An 18,528-nucleotide genomic window follows, 5' to 3' on the forward strand; every position below is an offset into this window, starting at 1 on the left:
AAAAATGAATTGAACTTCCGCAATAGCACAACAAAAAAAGACAATTAGATGTGGACTCTTAAACATTAGATCCCTGTCTTCTAAAGCTCTATTGATAAATGATCTCATTTCAGATCGTATTGATTAATTTTGTCTTACTGAAACCTCGCTGGGTCATGGAGAATATGTCAGCCTAAAGTAGTCCACTCCACCCAGGCATATTAATACTCACATTCCTCCAGACACCGTTCGAGGAGGTGGAGTCACAGTCTAATGATAAGCCTTATTCTTAGTCTTTCACACCCAACCTGGAAAAAGCCTGATGTATTCCTTCTTGTGTAACCTGGCCCCTACACCAAATGTATATCTGACATATCAGTTTTTTTTTTTATCAAACTTAGCCCTAGTACTGATAAAGTAATTATACAAGGTGAAGCTTCCCCACAGAGTTTAGGAGAAGCTTGTTACAACTCCTGACCACCTTGTTAACACAGATTTTATCAGGATCTAACTGGATACCCTCCTTTTCATAGTAATCTAGATGTCTTTTGTACCAAAAGCCTTTTGGTGAGAGCATAGTAGATTTCATAAAGCCCAAATATTGGTTCTAACAGATTAAAAATCCCTGTTGATAATCTAAGGGTGTCCGATTGGATAATAGGCTTGAACAATGGGCTACAGACTAGTAAATTCATAGTATCTGATTCTTTCATCATCATGTTCAACCTTGTCGTTCACCTCTTTCTTCCACTCAGAATCACCTGGGACAGGACATCTGACTTTGATAACAGCCACTCACACACCCCCACTACCCAAAGTCTGTCCTATTTTTCCTTTGAATGTTCGGTAAAGCTGTATATGCGCGTGCAAATGTAACCTACGTATATATACTGCTCAAGGAGGTCCAGTTGTGCGGAGCTTAGTGTGATTCTACAAGGCTTGGCCAGCAAATAACTGCAATGCCCTTATTTATGACTTCTTGGACACTCCTGTCAGCAGCCTCCCAGCCTGCCGTGACACCTCAGTGACAAATAGTCATACCAGAGCAAAGTGGAAAAAGACAAGCCACTGGAAAAGTAAACAACTCACTGCATCACAAGACAGATGGTCATCATGTACGTTTGGAAGGAAACTTACAATGAATTGGAAAGATGAATCAGGCCAAACCTTTGTGATAGCTTTCTTTTTCCAAGCTTTGTCCTCCATTTTCTAAGCGCATTCTGACTGTACCACTGAGGTGCATTAGGTGATTGGTTGTGTACTGCATAACTCAACTCACAGAGTAACGACAAGTGACATTTCACTGTCAGGAAGGGAGGACATCACCACGTCTCATCCCTTCTGTCTGTTTTTGATTTGTTACCACCGTCTCTGTGTTGCCTTTGATTAAATAACAGCAAGATATTTGGTCTTGATTGGTTTTCATTCATCATATAAAGGTGTACCAGACGGTCACAAAAATACTTTTTTTTTTTTTTTCTGTGGTGAAAAATGTCACCTTCAACAATGTTTGTTAAAAGCCATCAATTTTAGTGCTAAGGGTTTCACTGGCAAACGTGCAACAGATGAACACCAGTGGTTTTGGTGTTATCTGCAGTGCCAAACATAGTATTGTGCATTTGCGAAATGTCCACTGTACATTGTCTCTACCTTGCCTCCATTCTGTCCTATTAACAGGATTGTTGAGTGCTTCTGCTGGAACTCTTGGTTTCTTCTTCATCAATGCATGCTGTGCTCTTTGTGTAATCTTTGGAGGAGATCTACTCATAGGGCAAACAACAGGATTTAAATTCAGTGCACAAGCTGCAAACTGGTGCGAGTGGACGCCTAAAAGTTTAAATGGTGGATCCTGCCCAACTGTTTCTTCCCCATCCCTTAAGACAGACTGTTCTATTGGGACTTTTGCGAGGGTCTGTCAATGATGGCGCTGCTCCAAACTTCCCTGTCATGTTACCCATAATACATCTACGTCACCATGGCTACACACAGGTTACAGCCAGAGGCCAATAGAGATCGGGTTGCTACTGTTGTAGCTGTAGAACAGTGGATAAATTGGTTTGGACATCTTGTTACAGTCATTGGTCATATCATAAAATTTGACTGCTGATGTCAGTCATAGTTTAATCAGAAAATGTGTACCGGTATTTAACTTTGGCCGTAGGCAGCTCCAATGACCAGAAATCATCACTTTTGTAAAACTATCATGTTTATTCATTTACCCAAATCTTGACTTTTCCAGGCGAAAAGATCTTACACAGACACAAATACACTACTGCCAGATCTATAGATGTATGGAACAGGTGGTTGGTGACTGTAGAACAAACAGCACAGGGGAACACAGCTTTTTTGTGTCCATTTATAAACCAGCTCACTTTACTTTCCCCTGCTGCCTTTCTGTTTGCTCTTCTTGGCTGGGCTGGCTTGTGAAGTAGAATCGGGCCTTTTCCGCTTGGTTTTCCTGTCATTATTCTTTTTGCCTGGTCCCTTTCCTGCTGGAGTTTTGTGAGTGGAGGTTGGTGCGTCTGCTGCTCCTTCCAAAGGACCCTTGTTGCGGTTCTTGCGCTTTTTGGATTCTGGTAAACAGCCTTTCTTCTTCTTCTTGGGAACCAGCTGTTGGTCAGCTTCCTTATCAGGCTTTGGTTTGTCAACTTTGGGTTTCCTGTCAAGGTAAGGTGAGGGACAAAACATACAGGGTCAGCACCACAACGGTCAACGTCATAGATGTACTGGATAACACTGAAGCTCAGACGCATCAGATTGGGATGGAAACATTTTGAATGAAATTGAGGTGTAGGACCTGAATACACAGATGAATTGATCACAATGCTGCTAATCAACAGACTTAACCCACGCTGGAATTAACGGGGACGCGTCGCAAAGACGAGTCTATAGGTACAAGATGGAATGGTCACGTGCAGCAAATTTCATGTCAAGAGCTAGTGTATTGTCCTATTGGTTGCATTAGTTTCAGTGTCCATTGAAGAAAGTGGATTTGAGGTGCGTGGCTGGAGGAAGCATTGGATGCAGTTTACTGGTTCTCCTTGGAATGTCTAGAGGGCCTGGGCTTGATGGTCTTAACTGGGTCTGGAGCTCCCAGTAGTCCTATTTTTCATGGCTTTGGTTCTGTGTTAGGTTAGTTCTGTGATTAGGTAGTTTTAGTGGAGGTGACCGCTGGATCCGACAGTCCGTGCTGCCTGGTCAGTCCTTGTTTTTGTTTGCCGTTTACTTGTGGATCCATAAATAAAACATTGTGTATTGTTAAAAGCGTCCTTCATAAATGCTGCGGTCCTTTTGAGCTTGTCGGTAGACGGGGACCGTAACAACATGTCCTCTTTACAGTACCCATAACTCAGTGTTCTTCCTTTGGTTTAAGGTACCACTTTTGTCTGGACCACAGGTTGGTGTGCACCAAAGAATAAAACCTAATTTTGTTCTGAGAAGTACCTTAAAAAGCATGAAACTTCAGTAATAACTCACATGACCCCAAAGTGTTTCATCACAGCCCAGTAGGTGTCTTCCAGCTTGCCCGTCTTCTTGAAAGCGATGATGCTGGTTAAGGACTGCAACACCTTCTGTAGCGAATCCAGCTCAATCGACAGATTCTATACAGAGCAGAACACGAAGAAGAGACTGAGTCTGCGCTGCAACCACATCAGCAATACGTCCACACACACACACCTACCCGCTGCTTGATGTGCTTCAGCAGGAAGTGACACAGCTCCAGCGCTTTCACAACCATCTCCTTCACTACTTTGCTGTCACTCTGTCCATCCAGTTTCAGACACTGGGGGAAAGAAGACAGCGGACTTAGATTCATTTTTATGATCATCATTTATATTATGAACACTAGATACACTTTGTCTGGTTTGACTGATTCACTTTAGTAGAATTTGTTATTCTGAAATGGCTGTCAAAGGTTTTTGATTCAAAGCAATTATGTCCAACCTCGCCAACAAAATGAATACGGTATCAATAGCTTAATATTTCTACTAGGACGGTCTGATTCCTAGGATTATTGGGTTCATTTCGTGTTGAGACTGATGAGTGTGACTAACACATCACATAAAGCAGCTGATGATCCCCCGATAAGAATCAAATTAACATGACATCATCATGACTTGTGCCCGACTCACCTCTGCCAGTTGACGTATGATCTTCTCACAGAGCTCGGACCATGGAGCGCCGCAGAGCAGCTGCTGAACCTCCCTGCTCTGCAGCGCCCGCAGCACCAACACACATGCCTGGCTCTGTACACACACACACACACACACACACACACACACACACACACACACACACACACACACACACACACACACACACACACACACACACACACACACACACACACACACACACACACACACACACACACACACACACACACACACACACACACACACACACACACACACAATTTAGCTCAGGAGTGTCACTGCACTTAGAATTAAAATGAAATCAAATTTTGATCAGACAGATTAGGACATGGCTGTATTACATAAACAGCCATGTCACTGCAGTTAGAAGGAGGAGGAGATTCTTGGGCTGAAAAATCAATAATGAGATGTTTGCGGGGGCACATTGGAAAAAATTGAGTGATAAAACCTATGTGTGCTGTTTTAACCCACAGAAGTGTAAAGCAAGTTGCATTTCTTATGTAGGCTGAATCTTGTAACTCCTTTGATATTAAAGATTTGTTATTAATCCCCAGTCAAATGATATGAGTTACAGTTCTAAACTGTAACTCATATTCTGTAAGGAAAGCCAAAGTGTAGATGTTTTATTATTGATATGCTCAGTGATTTGCATCCACAGACATGTTGATTGAACTCCTGTGTGCATTCTTGCCATCACTTCTAGTTCAGTCAAGTCAAGAAGCAGAACAAATTCAAATGGATAGTTTCCTGATTTCTTCCGTGGTCCCTGTACATTTTGTTTGACTTGATAATTTTGACTTAAGATGCTACAGGCGTCAACTTTAATCATTCCTTTTTTTATAATCAAAAGTTCCAAAGCACGACAACATTCAGGGCTGATTGGCCATGTGTATGGTCATTTTGATAAGTCAGAGCACTGCATATATAATCTGCAGCAGAAGTGTTGCTTTACCTGCTGGTGTTGTCGAACACCAGATGTGATGTGTTGCACTGCCGTCTCCAGCAGTTTAACACACAGAACCTGGAAAAACACACACGACAAACTTCAGTCAATGTACAAGCAACTGCACATTCAGATTCCATAGTGCAACATTCTGTAAAACAAAGCTCAGATTGTATGAGTTTAGCACAGACACACTTCTGATCTGGGACACAAACTCACACACACACACACGTCACAGCCGAACCTCTGCATCGGACGCAGGCACTTGTTAAACCCAAATGGTGACACAATTTTGGAATTTAGAAAAGCATCTGGGATACACATATTTTAGACGAGTTATAAAAATTTGAAAAAATGTCAAAGAGGTGGAAGGACAATTGTTTACATTAGACTATATGGTGGAAGCATTTAAATGCCACACAGTCACCTTCAGGTGTTTCTATACAGCTATATGACTTGCGACAAATGCTGAAAACTCCGACGGGCGATGAGAGCATGACAGGAGCAAAAGTGACAAAAACATTGTGACCTTCTGTCTGTTTCTTGGCCTCAAAATAACAAACTATGAGCAGCTCATCTTTCTTTGGCTCAGACACATTTGAATGTCCTGGTATTTATTTGAGACGCACCACAATGTTGTTGAGACATCAGTTTACAGGAAATATTGTTTTGTAATTGGGCTTCAGAGATGATTGCCTGCCCTCCGGACTTGGCATTATGTTATGGATAGTATCATTTACTCACTCCTTTGAAAGAGAATGATTGTACTTACAGGGAATCTGTTGAATAAGTCGGTGAACATCTGCGCACTCAGAGGGCTCTTCCTTCTGCTTAGGAAGGAACTCAGAGCTGCTCTAAAGATGTTAGAGACCCGATCTACGTCCACATTCCCCATGAAGCTCAGCTGGAAAGAGAATCAGGGATGATCCTTACCATCACATAGACCATTGTGTCAAGCATTTGTGTAATAACACAAATGCTCTTAATATACATTGATATTATAACATCAACAACAATAATTATGATTTAGCAATTCATAGTCATATTGTGACGGGAGAATGTGGATGGAAAACTTACGTCCTCTGCCACCGCTCCCTGTGTTGTCTGCTCCTCTTTGGCGGCGGCTTCAGGTGGCGTTCCTCGCAGCACTTTAACCAGGTACAGCGATGCACTGAAGTAGCACAGTTTAATTAAAACACTGCCATAATCACCCTGATTCACACTACAAGATCAGTCTGATGCCAAAATGGGTTCAAATTGTGCAAGATCCACCTCTAAACACACACACTAACAGAATCCTTCACAATCAACCCCAGGCACAGACCAACTTTGAGTCCCCCTCATTTATATTTCCACAGGATCCAGTGTCACATGCCAGCAAGCCGTTACAACCAGGGCTGCAAACAAGAGCTACTGTATGCAGAGCCTGAGTTTGTGTTCATCTTTCGTATGTTTGTCCCAAACTTGCCAAAAAGCATTTACATAGCATTAGTAGTTTCATTTTGTGAATTATTTGTATTACTGTTAATATTATTGTATTGAGAGGAACACTCTAGTTTTCAGTAATTGTAGGTGTGCATTTCACCCAGAGCGGACAGTACAAGTAGATTTTGGGAAGCTACACTGCTACTAATGGGGAAAAACTGTTGGTCAGTGGAAAAGCTTCATTGCTTTTAAAATAGCTGTGCCACTGTAGTGAGGGAGGAATAGACTCAATAAACCGATACATCTCACTTGCTGTACTGTATATGCAATGCATGATGTGGAACTTTTGCTTTGAATAACCGGCAGCTCATTCTGTTTACTGCATTTACGGTAGTTAACTAACCAACACTTGCAATGAGTCATTGACAAATACATTACATTGATAAATGAACGAGACAGTTCAAGTACAGCAATTAGGAACACACACTGCTGATGTTCCGTTTTTTTGTGATTTTATCTGGGCGAAGGAGGAAACTTTTCCGGTTCAACTTCCCGGTCAATTCTGTTCGCAAAACAGTGTAAAATGTAACTGTGTGAACACAAATTTAATCAAGGCTTGTTTCTTAACAGTATTCCCCGTATCAGATCAGAGCAAACAAACCACAGGTCTGAATACAGCCTGAAACCTGAAACCTTTTGTCGAACAACCGATTCATTTTGGGTGCAGGTACAGATCAAGGTAGGATCCAGATGATCTTGTGTTGTGCGGTGTGAGTGCACATGGTGTTGTGTCTGTTCTGGTAACAGACAGAAAAGCCTTACCTGAAGTAGTAAAGGCCGACGGAGGAATCAGACAGTTTCTGACTCTTGGTGATTAGTTTCTCCAGCATCTCATGGAGCTCCTCCTGTCTGTCACCAGCTGTTCTACAGTAAACCTTGGACCGACACAGTTGGTTCCTAGGAGAGAAAAACAAATCACACACCTTCAATCAGACAGCATTATCCATTCAAGGTTGTTCACATCTAGTTCATACAAATACCAAATACGAAAACCTTTTGATATTTTGAAGAGGGCTAAACAAAGATAGAGAAATTGACTAAAAAACAGATCCTGTGGGTGTTTTACCTGAAAATATCCGCGGCACGGCGAAGGAAGTCCTGCTCCTGCTGGTCGCTGCCAGAACTCATGCCTCTGTCAATGATGTGGAGCAAAGGCTCCACCAAACCCAGCACAAGAGGGCTGCCAGCCTGCCGAGCCACAAAAACCTCCACCAGGTCCAACACCTACACCACAAACAGAGGAGGAAGCTGCTGGAAAGTCTGCTTGGTTTTGGACGCTCGATGGAGTGAGGTGAGTGAAGCTGCTGATCTATGTCAGGTCTGCTTCAAGTCCCTAAAGGACGACAGATTGAGGGTACCTTGATCCTGTAGTCGCGGAGCAGCACTTTCTCTTTATGTTGCTTTGTCTTCTCATCTTTTTTGGCCTGCATCTTTTTCTTCTGCTCTGAGAAAAGTGCTGCCAGACTCTTGTCCAACTCCATCATGGCTTCATCATCCATATCCTCATCACTGCTGCCATCCTCTTCTGTGGCCTGCATGCAGAGACCACACTGTTAGAACGGGACACTCTCTGCCGGGACTGCTTCAAGCAGTGGACACACACAGACACACCCACCGGAGCGTTTTGTTGCTGAAGGACCTTCATGAGCTCCACGCGGAAGTTCTGGTCCACCGCCTGCTCCTCCAGCTCCTCCAGCTCCTCCACTGCTTCATCCTCCTCATCTGATCCACTGGAGCTTTCATCCTGACAAAGCAATACGATTAAGACAAGTTGTTAAATTGTTAAGGGGACAAGATGTTAAGACCATATAATTGATAGGTCAACAAGACCAAATAACTGATAGGAACAGACCTCCATGTCTTCATCATCATTGTCATTGTCATCGTCGTCATCATCATCATCAACATCATCATCATCATCTTCTCCCTCTGTTGGTTTATTCTCCTTGTGGGTTATATTTGCGTCACTGTCATCAGTAACTACCATAGCACTCTCTTCATCGTCCTTATCTAGGTCCAGAACCTACACAAACAAACAAACAAAACAAACAAACAAACAAACCAGTCTTTACATTTACTGATACCTGTGCAGAATAACATTTACAATTACACGATTTTGATAATCTTTGCAGATGATGTGGTAAATATTCAGAAAACCGGGAAATTATGCAGCATTCTCTAAAACTTCAACAAGATGATCTCACTGTGGCACATAAGGCTCTGTAGGTCAGACACCTAAATACACTAGTAATAACACACTGAGTAATTGAGCATTTAGTTGAAATATAATACATCCATGCTTAATGGATGATCAAATCTGCATTGTTAAGTTTATGAATACTTACATCTAAGATGGCGCTGAGGGCTGCTGCAGTCACGTGTGGGCAGATGGAGGAGAAGACGGTTTTACAGACCTGCCGAATATGTCGGCTGGGCTGGGAGAGAAGAGACAACAGGATGTCCACCATCACCTCCACCCACTCAGGCTCATCTTCCTGCTGTGCGGCTGTATGACACAAAGAGCTTTCATTTGATTCAAACCATGGCTTTTGAAAAATCCATTATAACAACACAGAGGAACTATGGGTTTCTGTGAATATTTGGTCCAAACTCTTAAATAAGTGCAGTTTCACCTTGTTTCTTCTTTTTTTTCTTGGCCTTCTTCTCCTGCGCTTTGTCCACACAGCTTTGGAGGTCCTTCATGATGTCCACCAGCTCTTCAGGGGCCTTCATCACAAACATGTATGGTTTAGTGAGTTGTTCTCAAACTTAAGTATCAGTCCGCTCATTCACCAAACAGGACTCTGCTGATTGATCTGGTTCTCATAGCAGTGGTAGGAACTTCAATGTACGTAATATACAAGAACACACGGTGCTGGTGTTGATCATATTTTTATGGTGTATGCCAGTTCCATCACTATAAACTCCTCCATAATGAGCATCATTTTGTGTGAAGTGCTGCTGAATAGAAACAGAACATGCCCCACCTTAAAGAGATGAATGCCAACTAACAAGAAGAGCTGCTGCAAAGTGCTGCTCTCTGCAGCCGGGCCTTTCTTGGTCTTCTTCTTTAGACTTGCCACCGATTCCAGCATGCTGAGAGGAGTGACACAGATATACAATGATTAACATTGGTGACTCTATTCAGCTGTGTGTGTGTGTGTGTGTGTGTGTGTGTGTGTGTGTGTGTGTGTGTGTGTGTGTGTGTGTGTGTGTGTGTGTGTGTGTGTGTGTGTGTGTGTGTGTGTGTGTGTACCTACCTGTCCCATGCTGTTCTCTGCTCCACGCCGAAGGGTTGAGTGCTCTGGACATGCTTTGGCTGGCTGAGCAGGAGCTGAGCATACTGGACCATGTGGTAGATCCACATTGTACCGTCGGCTGTCACACCCAGCACCCGCCTTTGGCTGATGGCCTCAGATTCAGCAGAGTCTTGTGCAAGTGGCATGTGGTGCATGGATAGGAGGAGTCTGCAAGAGGCGCAGAGGGAAATCAATGAGTCAAAGCACAAACTCACATTAGTGCCTGGACTGTGACTCAACTGTACATACGGTTGGAATGAATATGCATCTATTAGTCAGTGTTCAGAGTTGTGAAGACTAGGACGTGTCTACTAGCATGGCCTTTACATGTCATCGTTCACCTGCAGCATTAACAATAAGCAGCACATTAGATCAGAGCTCTTACCCAAAGGAAGAACTGACGAGGACAGCTCTGGTTTGATTATCCAGTGGTGAACAAAGTTTCCCTCCAGTCTCTGGGATGTCTGGAGTGGATTTTTTGGTATTGAAGAAAGCGTGGAAAAAGACAAACCTGGCAGATAACAACAAAACCTTCACTTAGAATTCCCTTTAGACAACCCACACCTCTTTACACAGTTTTAGACTGAGGACAAACCTGGCAACGTCCAGGATGAGCTCCTCCCCCTTCTTCACTTGGTTGTTGTCAATTATGGATGAAAGTCGAGCAATGATCCACTTTCTAAGTCGGAATACACTCTCCCCCCTGAAAAGGAAAGTAGTTAGTCAGTTACAGTTACATCCACCAGTTTTCTTTGCTTACCTACCTACCTACCTACCGGACCACCATTCAGAACCACTTGGGTAGGTTGAGAGCATTTCAATCTAAACTGTAATCAATCAATATGTAGATGTCATGATCTTTGTACATGCGTCTCCTCCAATACTTACTGCTCTTTTCCTTGGCCGTCTTTCTGCTTGCGTGTGCTGAAGTTCAGCAGCAGGTCCAACTGAGGGTGGAGGAACATGCTCTTCAGCCACGCCACGTAACGCTGCAGTGCTGCTGGCTGAAGGTGCTGTACCACTTTCCATGCTGAAGGCACAACAGGGTAGCCCTGGTTGGTCAGGGAGGAGAAGCGCACCATGACCTCTAGCTGTTTGTCAGGGTCCTGGCAGCCCTGAACGAAGTCAGACACGTAGGTATCCATCTCTGGTGCCAGCTTGAAGCGGTCAGGTGTCTGCGGGGGAAAAACAATGGAGGGGTTATGACTACTGGACTACTGTATGTGTCCGGTCCAGGCAGATGGCCGTCCACCTAGAGCCCAGTTCTGTCTGAGGTTTTCCTTGCCAGTTGGTGCTATATAAATAAAGTTGAATTGAATGCGGATGCCAACACATTTTGATCAGGAGTCCCACATTTGCATAATGAATATGAAAGCAAAACACAACAACTTCCACATTCTCATTCCAACGAAAAACTATTTGTACCATGTGGAGAAGAAGCAACAATCCATGTTGACCAGATGCACAGCGCAACAGATTGGTTTGAGCAAACATCCACAATCGGCAGGAATTAATGAACCAAAGTAAGGACTAACCAAGTCCTTAGAGCAGTGGTTCCCAAAGTGGGAGGAGACATATGGGAGGGCGCGAAAACTTCTGATCTATGGAAGGGGGGCGCGACCCCATTACATGAGGCCACACACCAGTACTCATGCGATGGCTTTAACATACGAGCTGTGTGAACAGGTTGTTTGCCTTGCTGCTCCGTCTATCAAGTCTGTCAGGACTAATGAGCGATGGGTCTTTGGAGGCTTTTGCATTGGACTCTGCTCTGCTCTCTGTAGCCACAAACCTCCTTCATCCACTATGCACTTCATGCAGGGAGAGTAGGGAGGGTCCAGGGAGGCTGGGTTAGTGGTGATGGGCCAGGCCCGTGAGGTGAAACAAGGGCCAGAAGGTTGCTTTGCTCCAATACAAATAATTGCTTTGAACTAATAGCCCAGGTTGTCGAGAGCAACTTGGATCCCTGATTAAAGCAATAAACCTTCCTCTGGGTTATGTGATGGCAGGAGGAGACACACACACTAACCTGAGCAGACACCACATGTTCCCCGTATTGCATCATCACCTCCCCAGACAGCACCTCCTTTAACTGGGCCAGAGACAGTAGAGGCAGGGCGCTGCCCAGCAAACGGAAACACAGGTAGCTGAACACAAATAAGGCAGAAGACATGTTAGTGTGCAGACAGTGTGAATCATTCCTGCAAAGAGCTTAGGCTGGGCACTGTTGACATGTGGGCGAGTTAAGCCCTTTGAGATTTTGTGATACTGAGCTATACAAACAAACATCATTCTGACGGTATCTCAGAATGCTATTTACACGCACAGTAGATTATATTTACATTCAAATAGCAACTTTCAGTGACACTGAACCATGCTGAGACCAATTGTAAACAGGAAGGACTTGCGTTGACAGTACAAGTCCACGTGTGGACTTACTGAGTGGGTCCCGGGTGCTCCTGCAACATTCCATTAATGATTGCATTCTTCCAGAAGAGTTGGAAGCTGTCCTCCTTCAGAGAAAGCTTCAGCAGGTCCAAGGCAACCGCAGGGAGGACACACTCCTTCTTCACTGAGCGACTTGCCATCTTTAACACCTCTGTCAGCCTGTCGGAGAACAACGCCATTAGTTTCCCCCAATGCAGTCGTCTCATAGTAATGGGGGGTTATTGAGCTTAAGGTGGTCAGCTTGTCTTCTAATGACTAAACTATTGCACACATTACCAAAGGTGTTAGTGATTGTTGGTGTCAGTAATGTTACGCCTATGTTGAGGTTTGGTTTTCATACCAACATCGCAGCTGTGGAATTCATTTGCAGGATGAATCAGTATGTCAGATGAATCTTGCTGTGTGCATGGAGTTGCAGTTCTGATGGTGAATATGACCTTATACACAATGAGCCCATGTCAAACTATCATGACTTACCACAGCCATCTAACCATAAATGTGCAGATATTGTGCAGTTAAAAAAGTGTCAAATCTTTCTGCAGAATTCTGCTTTGTTGGTTTGCAAGCTGACAATTTCTCCAGATTTGCAGTTTAGTTTCACAGCCACCATGCATGCAAAGTCAGGAAGCCTATCATGAACATCAACACTACCCTGTGGTAGGATGCAATATATGATGTAGATTGATGCCAACAGTGACCTTACTTGGGGATGTTGTCAGCGTTGATGATGGTAGAAGAGCCCAGCAGCTTCTTGAGTTTCTTAGGCTTGAGTGTTTGTGGGAAGCGCTGCAGTGCCACGAGCAACAGCTGAAGCTGCTCTGGAGTACTGAAGGCTGAGGCCAGGTCAGTCTGCAGTGCGCCCAGCAGAACCTCCTCAAACACATCCTCAGGGATCTGAGACAGAGCAACATCCAACACATCAGTGCCAGAAAGTACTACGGTCCGCCCAGGCTCTGAACCAAAACCCTAACCTGGGACCTGAGTTAGGTCAGGACCATATGATATTGTGTCTGGTCCCTCCCATTGACTTGGATTTCTGATCTTTTTGTCTCATAGCCGAGCACATCCAGGCACACTGGCTGAATACGCATATACTGCATGCCGTTTCTACCGTCTTTTACATTCCCCTGCTGCGGGGCTGCAAACACTGTTCAACATACACATAATACTTTTCATTTGGTTGTTTTTGGCTTTACTTGCAGGGAGAATGTTGCTTCCAGGTGCTAAGACAGTGTTCTGTAGTTTACAGAGAGCTGCAATCATAGTTTATGTCCTGAAAGTGCTCATTTCATTTGTGTATACAAAAATGTTATCATTACAATAACAGTCCTCAACACCCCAAACCTCTAGGATGCTTAGCTGCTCATGTACTGCACATGGCGCCCCATGACCCCACGGGAGAACATGCGACAGTGAGACAAAATCACAAAATGAAGTATTTACTACCCAGTCCTTCAAACTGTCATATACATATAATGTATAGTTACAATAATCAGAACATGTGTATCCCTGCCTCTTCTGTCTGTAAGAGTACTGGATCTGATTTCACTTCAAGACTGTTGGGAACTTCACCTCAGTTAGAATGTCCATCATGGTCTTACTGGGCAGGTCCTTCATGTGCTGCCTGTGCTGGGTGAGACTCTGGAGCAGCTGCACACATCCCAACACGACTTGGGGCTCCTACCAACACAACACATGTTACACACACTGCTACCAACACATATCCTGCAGCGACACAAACATGCCTAATCCTGGCCAAAACCATGGAGACCTTGTGGCCACATACATAATCATTTACAAGAAAAAACCCTTAGCACGGATATTCTTCACATTAGAACCTTTCACATTCTGCATTTATGTGACGTTTGGTTGATCAATTCTAGTATGAAGCGATCCGCATACTTACTTTAGAAAGGCGGCTGGACTGATGAAGAGCGAGCACGCCAAACAAATTCCCAAACATGGCATTTCTGACCAATTTCTGAATGAAAAAAAACAAAAAAAAAAACACCTTAATACTCAAAGACCACATCCATAAAGCTTTTCAAAGATTAAAGAGCAAATTTGATCATTCACCTTTTTCACTGTCTGCAAATTGTGCTTTTCTTTGATTCTGTCCAGTACCGTCTGCAGAGAGATTTTCTCAAACGCACACAGAACCTGAAACACACAAACTTGTCATTGCCGTGTGTGTGTGTGTGAGAGAGAGAGAGAGAGTCTCGGAGGGGTACAGCAGTAATATGAATACTTAAGGAGAAAAGGATGCTACAGATTCTCGGCGGAAAGCAAACATGTATGCATACTTCTTACTTGCTTTGCCATGTCTGTCACTGCAACTTAAACAATAACGATGAGAATAATGCTCAATCTAAAGCACAGGTGTCAAACTCAAGGTCGAATCCGGCTCGCCACGTCATTTCATGTGGCCCGCAAGCGCAAAATAAACGTCTATGCTGCTTTTAAAGCGTACATTGTCCATAAACTACATTTCCCACAACTCTTTCACGTTCATTTCCAGCTTGGTTCTTTTCAGTAAATGCTACGTTTGTTCTGGAAATGTCTTTGAACATTTTGCCTTTTTCTTCTTATTCATTATAATTTGTATTTCATTTCTCTCCATATAGCCAGCACATTATTATTATTAATTATTTTTATTATTTATCTCCTGTATTGTTGTTGTTGTCAGTGAAAGCAAATTGTAAGTTGTTTTATATATACCTTATTGTTATTTTTGTTGAAATTGGACTTGTTTTACTTGAGAAATTTCAGGTTGTTCATAATGTGTTTTGTAAAAAAAATTGAAGTTAAATTGAAGTAAACATCTGCAATATGAACTTATTTGCCCTAAAACAAAGGGAAAACTTGGGAGTTGTCCATTTACAGGTTATAATGCTATGATCTTACTACTGTAATCCGGCCCACTTGAGTTTAAATTGGGCTGAATGTGGCCCGGAACTACAAATGAGTTTGACACCCCTGATCTAAAGTATTGATGACATGTGATACAGCGATGACACTGAAGACTACTTTGTGTATTGCGAGTGAAGTCAAATCAAATACAGCTTCATTTGTCATTAATGACTCGGTAAACTCTACACACAGAATAATTTAACAATAGGACAATACACGCAAACATGCTCCTCTGATGGGACTTCCATATCTGCGTGTTGTTCCTGTAGGTTTCGTGTTTGCAGATACTCCTCCTTTAAGAGAGAGCGCACATCCACGCATTAACAAATTGTGATGTCATACTGATTAAGCCCTATTGTGTAGTTTCAATTTTGTCCAGCTGGCTGTTGAGCTTCCTTCATAGTACAGGACAACAGAGGCACACTCACCTGCCCCAGAGCCAGACTGAATCCAGGGCGGGCTGCTTCCCGTGTGTGAGACAGACCATCCACCAGCCTCTTCAGTGAGTAGTCCAACTCATCTGCCTGAGACACACAGAGCAACATGCCATGAGAGTGAGAGAGACACACACACACAAACACAGAGAGCAACATGCCATGAGAGAGAGAGAGACACACACACACAAACACAGAGAGCAACATGCCATGAGAGAGAGAGAGAGAGAGAGAGAGACACACACAGACAGACAGACAGACACAGACACACACTTAATTGGGGGGGCAACTCTACAGCTGCCAGTCCACTTTCTTGGTCCATACAGGACTCCAACCCAAGCTGAGTCCCTAGGGGCTGAGCTACTATAGATGAAGGTGGCCCAAGTGACTAAATCATGCGATGAAACTTCACAAACTTAACACCTAGCTGATAATTTAGATTAACCCCCGCAAAGCTGCCAGTCTGGACTCTGTCTCACCCTCCACGCTGGAGCACTGCGCTGATCAGCTGTCTCCTGTGTTCACCCACATCTTTAACCCCTCATTGGAGACATGCCATGTACCAGCCTGCTTCAAAGCTTCAATTTGTGGACTTCAGCTCTGCCTTCAAAACCATCATCCCGTCACTGCTGCAGGACAAGCTGTCCCAGCTTCACGTGCCCGACTCCACCTGCATGTGGATCACAGACTTCCTGACTGACAGGAAGCAGCACGTGACGCTGGGGAAACGTCTCGGATGCACGCACCATCAGCACCGGTTCCCCTCAGGGCTGTGTTCTTTCCCCACTGCTCTTCTCCTTGTACACCAATGACTGCACCTTCAGTCATCAGTCGGTCCGGCTCCTGAAGTTCGCGGACGACACCACCCTCATTGGACTCATCTCTGATGGGGACGAGTCCGCCTACAGGCGGGAGACTGACCGTCTGGTGAATTGCGGGTGCGGGCAGAATAAGCTGGAGCTTAATGCTCTCAAAACAAAGGAGATGGGTGTGGATTTTTGACTGAACACAGCCCCACCTGCCCCCATCACTCTGTGTGACTCCCCAGTTGACAGTGTGGAGTCTTTTCGATTCCTGGGATCCATCATCTCCCGGGACCTCAAGTGGGAGCTCAACATCAGCTCCCTCACCAAAAAGGCCGAGCAGAGGATGTTCTTCCTGCGGCAGCTGAAGAAGTTCAGCCTGCCAAAAGACAAAGTTGGTGCACTTCTACTCTGCCATCATTGAGTCCATCCTCACCTCCTCTCTCACCGTCTGGTTCACTGCAGCCACTGCCAAGGACAAGGGCAGGCTGCAATGTTTTGTATGCTGTGCGGAGAAGGTGATCGGCTGCAATCTGCCCCTCTGGCGGTAGGCTGAGGTCCATCAGACCAAAACCTCACGCTACAAATCCAGTTTCTTCCCCTCTGCAGTGGGCCTCATCAACAAGGCCCGGGTCTGCCACTGACATCATTTCCCTAGCAACTTGCACGTTTAATCTTATTCAATTTAGTTAATTTTGTGCGTTTTCTAATTTATTTCAATTTCTTTGCATAGTTGTTTGTCTTTATATCGCACCAATAACCACAAAAAAATCATTTTAAGTGTAAACTTAATTGGCAATAAAAGCTAATCTGATTCTGATATAGGGTTGTCCCTCTTGGTTGCCGTAAGGCTGGTGGGGCGTAATGTTGTGTAGGGAGGCGTTTCAACAAAGTGACGTCATGCCTGGCACGTGTTAACTTCCTCGCCCGTGTCTTTATTAGCCATCATCTGAACTGCAATAAGCATCCCTAACTTAGCTTACAGTTAGTTAGACTTAGACTAAGTTACACTTAGCTAGCTTTCAAAGTTTGGATCGACGTCTGAAAGCACCCAAAACAAGTAGCTGCAGAAAGTTCGAACAGCTAGTTAATGACAAAGCTACAAACACCTGAAAGATATGGTAACCCGTGTCAAATGAAAGCTTAACTTCTAAACACGCACCAAGGAACAGCTGAAGCATGAAGCACAACACGAAGAGCTGCCTGCCGCCTTGCTCTCACCTCGTTGTTGCTTTTCAGGTACTGGATGAGGCTGTTTACTGCCTGAAGTCGGACCTCTTGATCCGGTTTGGCCAAGTCCCAAAAGAAGTCGAGGAAAACGCGGTTCTGTTGCAGGAGCCCCGCGGGACGTGGCGGCTCTGCTGCTTTGACTGAGAGCTCCACCATTTCTACAGACATCACCTTCAAACTGCACCGCTAATAGACCTGCTTCCCTTACACACGGGGAAAACGTGACAACGCTGTCCCGCTACTTCCGGCTTCTTCTTCTTCTTTGTAGCATTACAAAACGAGATAAAGCGGATATCGCCCTCTACAGTTCGGACGTTGTAGTGTTAAGGTCCGACGGCGCTGTCTGTAGAGCGGAGATTCTGTAGCCTGTACGGTGCAACGTGCAAATGTGAAAATCGAGATGGAGCGTGAAGATCTAGCCATGTGTTAAGGTTCGACGGCGCTTGTTGTCTGAAGAGCGGAGATTCTGCAGCCTGTACGGTGCAACGTGCAAATGTGAAAATCGAGATGGAGCGTGAAGATCTAGCCTAAAAGGTTATAACTTGCAAATTGGAATGCTCCCATCTTAAATAATCAACGCATTCAACCAATACATATAATACAGTGTAATACAAATCACTAAAATTACACCTTTTATCACAGCCATAGATCTGGATATCATTTTTTCCCATAGGTAAATAGGTCATTGTGGAAACACTTCAACACTAAATTGTCACAGTATAACTCCAAGTCAGTTAAACTTCGGGGATATCACTGTCCATTTAGGAAGCACAGGTGATTGTGAATCAATTTCCCCTGCTTTGAGAATGACGAAAGTGACAACAGGTCCAGTGGAGAGAC

The 18,528-nt window shown here is 44.2% G+C and overlaps 1 protein-coding gene across 1 annotated transcript; it reads right to left on the bottom strand.

The window, feature by feature from the left end:
* Window positions 1-1,649: 1,649 nt before the first annotated feature.
* Window positions 1,650-17,944, bottom strand: mybbp1a (MYB binding protein (P160) 1a). The gene is made up of 27 exons (XM_076161281.1): window positions 17,680-17,944; window positions 15,650-15,745; window positions 14,388-14,471; window positions 14,218-14,292; window positions 13,884-13,991; window positions 13,015-13,205; window positions 12,303-12,470; window positions 11,893-12,010; window positions 10,752-11,038; window positions 10,459-10,566; window positions 10,249-10,374; window positions 9,825-10,031; window positions 9,552-9,660; window positions 9,198-9,291; window positions 8,910-9,070; window positions 8,417-8,587; window positions 8,180-8,308; window positions 7,923-8,096; window positions 7,631-7,788; window positions 7,327-7,461; window positions 6,157-6,250; window positions 5,852-5,983; window positions 5,089-5,157; window positions 4,113-4,226; window positions 3,662-3,763; window positions 3,457-3,581; window positions 1,650-2,638 (listed from the first exon to the last, which is right to left on the bottom strand). The coding sequence occupies exons 1-27, from the start codon at window positions 17,854-17,856 to the stop codon at window positions 2,353-2,355; spliced, it is 3,798 nt and encodes a 1,265-aa protein (XP_076017396.1). The 5' UTR covers window positions 17,857-17,944; the 3' UTR covers window positions 1,650-2,352.
* Between the last annotated feature and the right edge of the window lie 584 nt (window positions 17,945-18,528).

This window comes from Genypterus blacodes, unplaced genomic scaffold (assembly GCF_046128005.1).
Source record: "Genypterus blacodes isolate CSIRO-AG114 ecotype Tasmania unplaced genomic scaffold, CSIRO-AGI_Gbla_v1 ptg000111l_1, whole genome shotgun sequence".
NCBI lineage: Eukaryota > Metazoa > Chordata > Actinopteri > Ophidiiformes > Ophidiidae > Genypterus > Genypterus blacodes.